Below are 9,627 nucleotides of genomic sequence, written 5' to 3' on the forward strand. Positions count from 1 at the left end.
TGTATAAAATATGGATTATTTTAAACAGAAAATATATATTTTTTCAAAATGTGGGTTTAAAAGTAGAGAAATTCTTTTAGATATCATTTTTAGTTTATTTTCACAAAAAATAGTATTTAAGGAAGAAAAATGACCAATTTTTTTAATTTTAAAAATTAAAATATACATTTATACCCCTTAGATTATCTAATCTAGGTTTAAAGTTTAGAGTTAGGGGGGAGGGGTTTGGGGATGAAATTTCAAATTTAAAAAAACTAAAAATAAATATCAAAATTTTCAAAAGAAATATTTTGGTTATTTTATTTTTAGAACTGTTTTTATGATAAAAACTTAAAAAAAATATTTAAGAGAATTGCCCTTAAAAATATACAGGTTTACTAAAATGTAGGTTATTTTCTAAATGTTTTAAACTAATTGTACAATAATTTAATAAAATTATATTAATTTTTTGCATACATAATTTATAATATTTTATTTTTATTTAAATATATTAATTAATTATTTTTAAATAAATTGTGACCCCAGTAAAATATAATCCTGACTCCGCCACTGGTCCACCTCAAAGTATTAGTTGAAAGGTATTTCAAATTTAGATCATATAATATTTACATGTTTTCGGATTAATCCATTCTTAGCATTAAAAGTGTTTTTCTCGGATCCGACTAAAACAGTCATTTATTCAAAAAAAAAATTCCTTTACAAAGACAATAATATAACGTCCAATATATATAGGTGATTAATGGTATATCCGTTTTCACGTTTTAAAAATGTCATTGATGTATTCAAATGAACACTTTAGCTGATAAATTATTAAACTAATTTGCTAAAGCATAGCCATACTAGTAAGGATTATAATTAATTGAGTAATTTCTTAAAGCCCTAACAATTACTATTATTATACAAATAAAACGCCAAAGAGAATAACAACTGGGGTCTGAGTTAACTAAAACTCTTACAAACTGAGTTAGTGAAATTTCTATATCATGGTTACATTTTGTGTCAGTGACAAAAAAATTAGGTTACATTTTGTGTAGATATAGATACATATTCCTTATGAATATATATATTTTAAGATTTTGGGGCATATTCGTGTAGTTTAAACTCTATATATAATTTAAACATTATTTGTAAAAAAATCGTTTAGTTTTCATGATTGTCGTTACAAATATTATTTATATATCAAACTCTATATTAAGCGCTTTTTCCTCCTTTCTCTTCGTTGTTTCACTTCTGTTCAAGCCTCCCTCTAGAAGCTCCACAAGATTCTCACCCTATTTTTTACAGTCTGTTTTTTTTACTTTTCAGTTTCTTTTATCTTCAAGAACACGCATCAATTTTTGATTTCGCTTTCTATGCAATAAAAACCTTATATAAAAGGGGCTTCTCTTCTTTTCTTTTTCTCGGTTTTGTTCTCTCGCTCTCTCCTTGTAGATCCTGTGAACGTTTCTACTTTTCCTATAAAGTCTCGACTTTTTTTTTTTGCTGAGAAAACTATGAAGAAAGAAGAGGAGAGAGACGAAACAATGAAGAAGAATGGTGGGGAGAATCAGAAAGTGTCGTTTTTCAAACTCTTTTCGTTCGCGGACAGAACTGACGTCGCTTTGATGACCATCGGGACTATCTCCGCCGTGGCTAACGGCGTTACTCAGCCGCTCATGACTCTAATCTTTGGCCAGCTCATCAACGCCTTTGGCACCACCGACCCAGATCACATGGTTAAAGAAGTGTGGAAGGTTAGGGTTCCTAAATCTTTATCATTTATCGTTTATTAGGGTTGATTAGATCGGTCGGGTCGGGTCTGTTAGCAAATCCCAAAGATTACGTCTTGGAAAATAACAAAAGTAATGAAAATAAATCTTGTAATCTTTAAAATCTTCTAACCAGGTCATGATCATCATTCTTGATTTCATTGTGGCAATCTGATACTAATAATAATCTTGATTTCAGTGATTATCCAGTGTTCCATAATTAATAATTAACGATTTGTTTTTCTGTCATTACTTATTTTGACTTAATTTTCTATATTCTATATATAGTTTCGATAAGACAAGATTATGATGTAACTTACATAGTATACACCTTTTATTTCGGCTTTACAACACATTGATTGATCTGATTATACACTTTATTTCTTTATATGTCACATGTAATTTATATAATAATTGAAAAAATCAATGGAGATTACTGTTTTCTTTGTTTTGACGATATAGACAAAGATACTCTGTTTATATAGCCTTTACTTTAAAGTTAAAGATTTAAATTAAAGCAACTTTTGTTTTCGGAAATATGTTTGGCGTGGCAAATAATCGATTGATTTGTAATGAATTCATTAAACTGTCTCTGTTCCTATGACTGTTACAGGTTGCTGTACAGTTTATTTACCTTGCAGTATACTCTTGCATCGTCGCCTTCCTCCGTAAGCATACTACTTTCTACGTGTCTCTTGCCCTAACTTGTACTCCAAGCTAAAAGTTTCTTACCTAATTCTTCAACAGAGGTGTCATGCTGGATGGTAACTGGAGAACGTCAATCCGCTACAATTCGTGGTCTATACCTGAAAACGATACTAAGACAAGACATTGGCTTCTTTGATACGGAGACAACCACCGGAGAAGTCATCGGGAGAATGTCTGGAGACACTATTCTGATTCAAGAGGCAATGGGAGAGAAGGTGATTTATAATTTCAACTACAAACAATGATTTCTTGCGAAGCAAGATACCTGATAGATTGATGTTTTAGGTTGGCAAGTTTCTACAACTAGTAGCAACGTTCTTGGGAGGATTTGCGATTGCATTTATAAAAGGGTGGAGACTAGCGGTCGTTCTTCTTGGTTGCATACCTCTGGTTGTGGTTGCTGGTGGTGCAATGGCTTCCATCATGTCTAAAATGGCTGGTCGTGGTCAAGTGGCCTATGCAGATGCTGGAAACGTTGTTGAACAAACCGTTGGAGCCATTAGAACAGTGAGTCTTCTCTCTGTTTTTTTTTTTCCAAACTTGCGACGCACGTTTATAAATCCTTTTTTAATTTATCAGGTAGTAGCGTTTACGGGAGAGAAACAAGCAACCGAAAAATACGAAAGCAAGCTCGAGATCGCTTACAAGACAATGGTTACACAAGGTTTGATCTCTGGTCTAGGTCTCGGTACAATGCTAGCCGCGATCTTCTGTAGCTACAGTTTAGCAGTTTGGTATGGGGCAAAGCTAATCATAGGGAAAGGCTACAATGGTGGACAAGTCATCAACGTGATCTTCGCCGTCCTTACCGGAGGAATGTGAGTTAGAAACCTTAATTTAATTCATTGCATAGATCTTACTTGTTCCTCACGCTACCCTTGTGTGTTTGTCAGGTCGTTAGGGCAAGCATCTCCTAGTATGAATGCATTCGGTGCAGGACGAGCTGCTGCTTACAAAATGTTTGAAACGATACAGAGAAGCCCCAAGATCGATGCTTACGACATGAGCGGTTCTGTTCTCGAGGATATTAAAGGAGACATTGAGCTGAGAGATGTTTACTTTAGGTATCCCGCTAGACCCGACGTTCAAATCTTCGCTGGATTCTCGCTCTTTGTACCGAATGGCACGACCATGGCTCTTGTGGGACAGAGCGGGAGCGGGAAGTCTACCGTCATCTCTCTAATCGAGAGGTTCTATGATCCAGAATCAGGAGAAGTGTTGATAGACAATGTTGACTTGAAGAAGCTTCAGCTCAAATGGATTAGAAGCAAAATAGGTTTGGTTAGCCAGGAGCCTGTTCTGTTCGCGACCACCATTAAGGAGAACATTGCTTACGGGAAAGAAGACGCTACTAATGAGGAGATTCGAACCGCTATCGAGCTTGCCAACGCTGCCAAGTTCATTGACAAGCTCCCACAGGTGCGTTCAAATAGTATAACTAAACTTGAAGTGGTATGCTTGTGTTTGGTTATTTAATGAAGTTGTCTTGGTCTTTAGGGCTTGGACACGATGGTAGGAGAGCACGGGACGCAAATGTCTGGAGGACAGAAACAGAGGCTAGCAATAGCTAGGGCGATTTTGAAAAACCCTAAGATCTTGCTTCTAGATGAAGCAACAAGTGCATTAGACGCTGAATCCGAACGCATTGTCCAAGACGCGCTCGTGAACCTTATGTCGAACCGGACAACCGTCGTGGTCGCTCACCGGTTGACAACAATAAAAACCGCGGACACAATTGCAGTTGTTCACCATGGCAAAATCGTCGAAAAAGGTATAACCGTCGCTAAAACCTAACCTGTTTTTGAAACAGTGACGTGCTCTCTAAGTAATCGTTTGTGGCATGTTTTTGTAGGGACTCACGATGAGATGATACAAGATCCAGAAGGAGCTTATTCACAGCTGGTTCGTCTTCAAGAAGGCTCAAAAGAGAAAGCTACCGAATCAGAGATACCTGAAACGAGCTCAGGCCTTGAGAGATCAGGAAGCAACAGGCTGTCATCAGCGATGAGAAGATCGGTTAGCCGAGACTCGTCGAGCAGCCGCCACTCTTTCTCTCTGACTTCAAACTTCTTCATACCAGCAGCGGTTAACGTTAACGAGGCGGATGAAAACGAGCAGGAGACACGAACCGTGAGGCACAAGAAAGTATCACTGACACGTCTAGCTCACCTCAACAAACCGGAGCTTCCGGTTCTGATTCTCGGTTCGTTTGCTGCAATGGTTCACGGAACGTTGTTCCCCATCTTCGGTTTGCTGCTTTCGAGCTCCATCAACATGTTCTACTACCCAGCAGAGAAACTAAAGAAAGATTCACGTTTCTGGGCGTTGATCTACATCGCTCTCGGTGTAGCCAACTTCGTCGTGATCCCGGTTCAAAACTACTTGTTTGGTATTGCTGGAGGGAAGCTGATTAAACGCATTAGATCCATGTCGTTTGATAAAGTGGTTCATCAAGAAATCAGCTGGTTCGATGACACAGCAAACTCCAGGTAATATATAATCTCTCTTCGAGTCCAACCGCTAAACGTTGTGTTTATTTTTGCATTATTTCGTAACGTTTGTTTGCATTTTGTTTTTCAGCGGTGCGATTGGAGCGAGATTGTCCACGGATGCCACAACAGTTAGGAGTTTGGTGGGCGATGCGTTGGCGTTGATTGTGCAAAACATAGCAACTGTAACCGCCGGTTTGATAATAGCCTTTACTGCGAACTGGATGCTAGCTCTTGTAGTTCTTGCCGTCTCACCGTTTCTCGTCATGCAAGGATATGTTCAAACCAAGTTCCTGACCGGTTTTAGCGCGGACGCTAAGGTAGTGGTGGTCACATTATGTTGTTTCAGTTCCGGTTCAGTTATTTGGTTTACTAATCTGGTTTATCCCGGTTCAGATTATGTATGAAGAAGCGAGCCAAGTGGCGAATGATGCAGTGAGCAGCATAAGAACGATTGCATCTTTCTGCGCTGAGGACAAGGTGATGGATTTATACCAACAGAAATGTGACGGACCAAAGAAGCAAGGTGTCCGGTTAGGTCTCATCAGCGGTGCCGGTTTCGGTTCCTCTTTCTTTATTCTCTATTGCACCAATGCTTTGTGTTTCTTCATCGGTGCCTTGTTGGTTCAACAAGGTAGAGCCACATTCGGTGAAGTCTTCAAGGTAAGACCAAAACATAATTCCCGGTTTAACTAATATCCGGTTTGGTTTACTGATCTTAAGTTTGTAATTTGCACAGGTTTTCTTTGCACTGACGATCACAGCAATTGGAGTTTCTCAAACGAGCGCTTTGGCACCTGATTCAAACAAGGCTAAGGACTCTGCGGCGTCGATTTTTGATATTCTTGATAGTAAACCGAAGATCGATTCCAGCTCTGATGAAGGTACAACGTTACAAAACGTTAAGGGGGATATTGAATTCCGACATGTTAGTTTCCGGTACCCGATGCGACCGGACGTTCAGATTTTCCGGGACTTGTGTTTGAATATACCTTCCGGCAAGGTAAGTTAAAACAGAGACTTCTTTTTTGTCTTAACCGGTTCACCGGTTTAATATTTGTTTTTTTTTCAGACTGTTGCGCTTGTTGGAGAGAGCGGGAGCGGGAAATCAACGGTAATAAGCATGATCGAGAGGTTTTACAATCCGGACTCAGGCATGATTCTGATCGATCAGGTGGAGATTCAGACATTGAAACTGAGCTGGTTAAGACAACAGATGGGTTTGGTTAGTCAAGAACCGGTTCTGTTCAACGAGACGATCAGATCGAACATAGCTTACGGTAAAACCGGCGGAGCCACAGAGGAAGAGATCATCTCAGCCGCACAAGCCGCGAACGCGCATAACTTCATCAGCTCGTTGCCTCAAGGCTACGAAACGTCGGTTGGAGAACGCGGCGTTCAGCTATCAGGCGGTCAGAAGCAGAGGATAGCGATCGCGCGGGCCATCTTGAAAGATCCCAAGATTCTGCTGCTCGACGAAGCGACGAGCGCGCTGGACGCGGAGTCTGAGCGCGTGGTGCAAGACGCGCTAGACCGTGTTATGGTGAACAGGACGACTGTGGTTGTGGCGCATAGGCTGACGACGATCAAGAACGCAGACGTGATCGCGGTAGTGAAGAATGGTGTCATTGCGGAGAAGGGAAGGCATGAGACGCTGATGAAGATTTCAGGTGGTGCTTATGCTTCTCTTGTTACTCTCCACATGACTTCAAGTTAATAGTCATTTTTTTTTTCTTTTTGAACTTGATGAATTTTGGGAATATTATTCGTTATTTTTCCTTCTGTTTAATAACTCATAAGTATTGAGATAAACAGATATATACTTGGAGCTTCAGACTTGTACCACGTTTATGTTACTTTCATTTGAAAGTCGCTTACATCTATGACTGATCTGCATTTGTAATTGCATCGACTAATTGTAAACTTATTCAGTCGCAGGTTATTTGGGTTCCAAATGTAAAAGAAACTTAGAAATTGGGTAAAATTTGGAAATATATGATACCTACGGCATACACTGCAACAAGAACAATCTTCAATAAGCACACCACAGAGGCAAATGTTATGTTCTGATCAAAGAATAGTAACTTCTTACGGAAGTGAACACAGAACAGTATATTTAGAGAAATGGAAGAGAACAATGAAAGAGTCTCAGTAAACTTCAGCAGCGAAGTTGGTAGTGGGAAGTCTCTGTCTCTTTTCAATGTAAGCCATAGGGAACCAACCAGCTTTGCCTTTGCATTCTCCTTCTGCCCAACCACTTTCGCTCACCTGTGAGAATAATAAAAGACCAACACAAAGAGTTTGAATTTCATGCTCTAGTTATCAGAAAGAGTATAGTTCCTTGCTCTTAGTGGTAATCGTATGAACCTTTCTGACAACGACGTAGTCTCCTTTGTACAAGTCTAGTTCTTTCTCCGAAGCAGCGGAAAATGGATGAACCACCTGTCAAGAAAACAGATATGTTGTTTCTCTGACACAATGCGGTGATGTTGTTTTTCATATTTCGCAAGACAACTTACTTCAGCTAGAAAGTAGGATGTTTTCTCTGAGCTGTTCTCTGTTGGAATCGCAGGAGGAGCAGATTCTTTGTGTTGTTTCTCGGTTACCATCTAAGAAACACAAAACAATGTGAGTTTTTTTTCTTTTACGAGACTCAGATATGAAAAAAGATTCATCCATGACTAACCTCTGCTTCAATGTCACTGAGAACAGCAGCTATTCTTAGATGATAATTCTTTTCCCCTTCGACCTTAAGCAGAACAAGCGCCACATTGTTAACAAACAGTAATCAGGTAGAACACGGATAACCGTAAGTGTATTATGTGTAAAAAAAACATATACCATAGCCACAAGCCTCTGGAAAGTAAGTCTATGTTGCTGAGATTCAACAGCAGCCAACGCAGCAGTGGCTTCTTTACCTAAGACCGCCATGTTAGCTTTAAGCTCTTGCATCTTGGCTTCCGCTAGTTGAAGCTTTGCCACGTTTTCTGGAATGGGAGCTTCTCTTACACGCACTTGCCTTCTAGATACTTCCGCTGCCTGTTTTGCTTCTTAAAATTTTAAACTCACTTTTACAATACAGCCAAACACAATCATAGATTTTAAAGAAGGGTTACATGAGTCTCAGCTTCTTGTCTCATGCGGCTGTAACGTTGAGCTAAATGACGAGCATCTTCAAGAGGAGAACCGACAACCATAGCTCTCAGAGGATCCAAAACCTTAAAAGAGAGAAGTTTCCGTACGTTACCTTCTAGATTTAGTATACAAAGATCAAAACAGATAAAATACCTGAGAGGACAAAAGCTTGTTAAAGTCTTCTTGTTCTTTCTCAACATGTTTCCTAGCATCACCGTATATAGCTGCAGCCTTGGCTAGAATATTCTCATCGATGTTCTGACTGTTTTCTGTTCCATATTTACAACAGTCTTCAGCCAACTTGGTTCCTGACATGTTTAAGATTACATTTAGTTTTTTTTTTTTTGAAAACACCCTCAAAAATGTAGTCACAATCAAAGCCAAGGCCTAACAACAAACACTTCTAAAAAGTACCTGCTTCAATGTGTCTAAGCCCAATGGAAGTAAATGTCTCAGCTGCTTTAATAACCTCTCTCTGGAACTCCTGTAAGCGACAATACTCTTGAAGATCAAACAAACAATCAGAGCTCATAATAACAAAGCAAGAACAAGAAAGTCAAAATTAAACCTTAGCAGAACGAGTAGAGCGGTAAAGCTTCTCGAGCTGATGATGCCTTTGCATTTCGAGCTCATCAATCACCATTACGTCTGAGCTTTCGTAGCCTGTCCCACTGAATTGCTTTATCACAGCCTACGTTACCCCCAATCACCCACGCACACACACACACAAATCATCACCAATGTTGTGTAATAAGCAAAAACAAGTTTCTATAATACCAACACCTAAGCAGATTTTCTCCAAATTAGGAGATTCCGACATCGTATTAAACTCGAGATTCGGTGAATCAGTAGGATGGATGTTATTACCAGTTGTTGCTTAGCGACTTGGTCTCTGAGCTTACTCGCTTGTCTTCTAAACGCATCCATTTGTCACTTCTCCTGAGAATATACGAAAGAATAGGGTTTCGAGCGAGAGACAGAGAGTGTGTAGGAAGTCTCACTTCGATCGGACCAGTTTAGAAACTGACAAAACAGATCAGATCTGATTCAGAGATGGTAGAAATGTATGTTCTACTTCGTCACTAAATCTCTAATCCACGCTCACAGAGCCTGGTTGGGTCGGGTCGGATAAAAGGTCCGCGAGAATGGTTACATTGAATTTAACATCTGAAATTGAACCGAACGAGACGGTTTAGTCCGGTTAAAATGATTGTTCGCGAGTCACTATTAGGCCTTATCATTAATTTATCTAAGCTCGTTTGCATAAATAATTTCAATTTTTATAGGTGTTAACGAAATATATGACATGGCCAGCTCACAACCACTTGTCTATTGTCCCCACTCCCCCTAAATCATTTATGTCATAACAATATACTTACCTAGTAATGATCTGAAAAGACAACCTATGTTTCTCTATTTTCTAGTTAGCATTGTTTTTTTTTTCAATATGTACCGACATTTACCAACTGCATTTTCAGTGAGATCATGTTTTTTTTTCACAAAAAAGGTTAAACCCGAACCACTAATGGAACCAAACCTAATCTCCG

At 39.3% G+C, this 9,627-nt stretch overlaps 2 protein-coding genes across 2 annotated transcripts; one reads left to right on the forward strand and one right to left on the reverse strand.

Annotated features, from left to right (window-relative positions):
* The first annotated feature begins 1,171 nt into the window (after positions 1-1,171).
* LOC108854828 (ABC transporter B family member 9) lies at positions 1,172-6,828 on the forward strand. The gene is made up of 12 exons (XM_018628496.2): positions 1,172-1,733; positions 2,362-2,416; positions 2,496-2,671; positions 2,742-2,963; positions 3,036-3,274; positions 3,350-3,875; positions 3,954-4,227; positions 4,309-4,945; positions 5,037-5,265; positions 5,342-5,608; positions 5,685-5,948; positions 6,018-6,828. The coding sequence occupies exons 1-12, from the start codon at positions 1,494-1,496 to the stop codon at positions 6,660-6,662; spliced, it is 3,774 nt and encodes a 1,257-aa protein (XP_018483998.1). The 5' UTR covers positions 1,172-1,493; the 3' UTR covers positions 6,663-6,828.
* Positions 6,829-6,955: 127 nt separating this feature from the next.
* Positions 6,956-9,164, reverse strand: LOC130506405 (SH3 domain-containing protein 3). Its single transcript, XM_057001046.1, has 10 exons — positions 8,948-9,164; positions 8,649-8,771; positions 8,495-8,564; positions 8,234-8,388; positions 8,062-8,163; positions 7,787-7,984; positions 7,632-7,694; positions 7,465-7,554; positions 7,313-7,387; positions 6,956-7,213 (listed from the first exon to the last, which is right to left on the reverse strand). The coding sequence occupies exons 1-10, from the start codon at positions 9,005-9,007 to the stop codon at positions 7,094-7,096; spliced, it is 1,056 nt and encodes a 351-aa protein (XP_056857026.1). The 5' UTR covers positions 9,008-9,164; the 3' UTR covers positions 6,956-7,093.
* Between the last annotated feature and the right edge of the window lie 463 nt (positions 9,165-9,627).

The sequence above is a fragment of the Raphanus sativus genome, unplaced genomic scaffold (assembly GCF_000801105.2).
Source record: "Raphanus sativus cultivar WK10039 unplaced genomic scaffold, ASM80110v3 Scaffold3200, whole genome shotgun sequence".
NCBI classification, from domain to species: domain Eukaryota; kingdom Viridiplantae; phylum Streptophyta; class Magnoliopsida; order Brassicales; family Brassicaceae; genus Raphanus; species Raphanus sativus.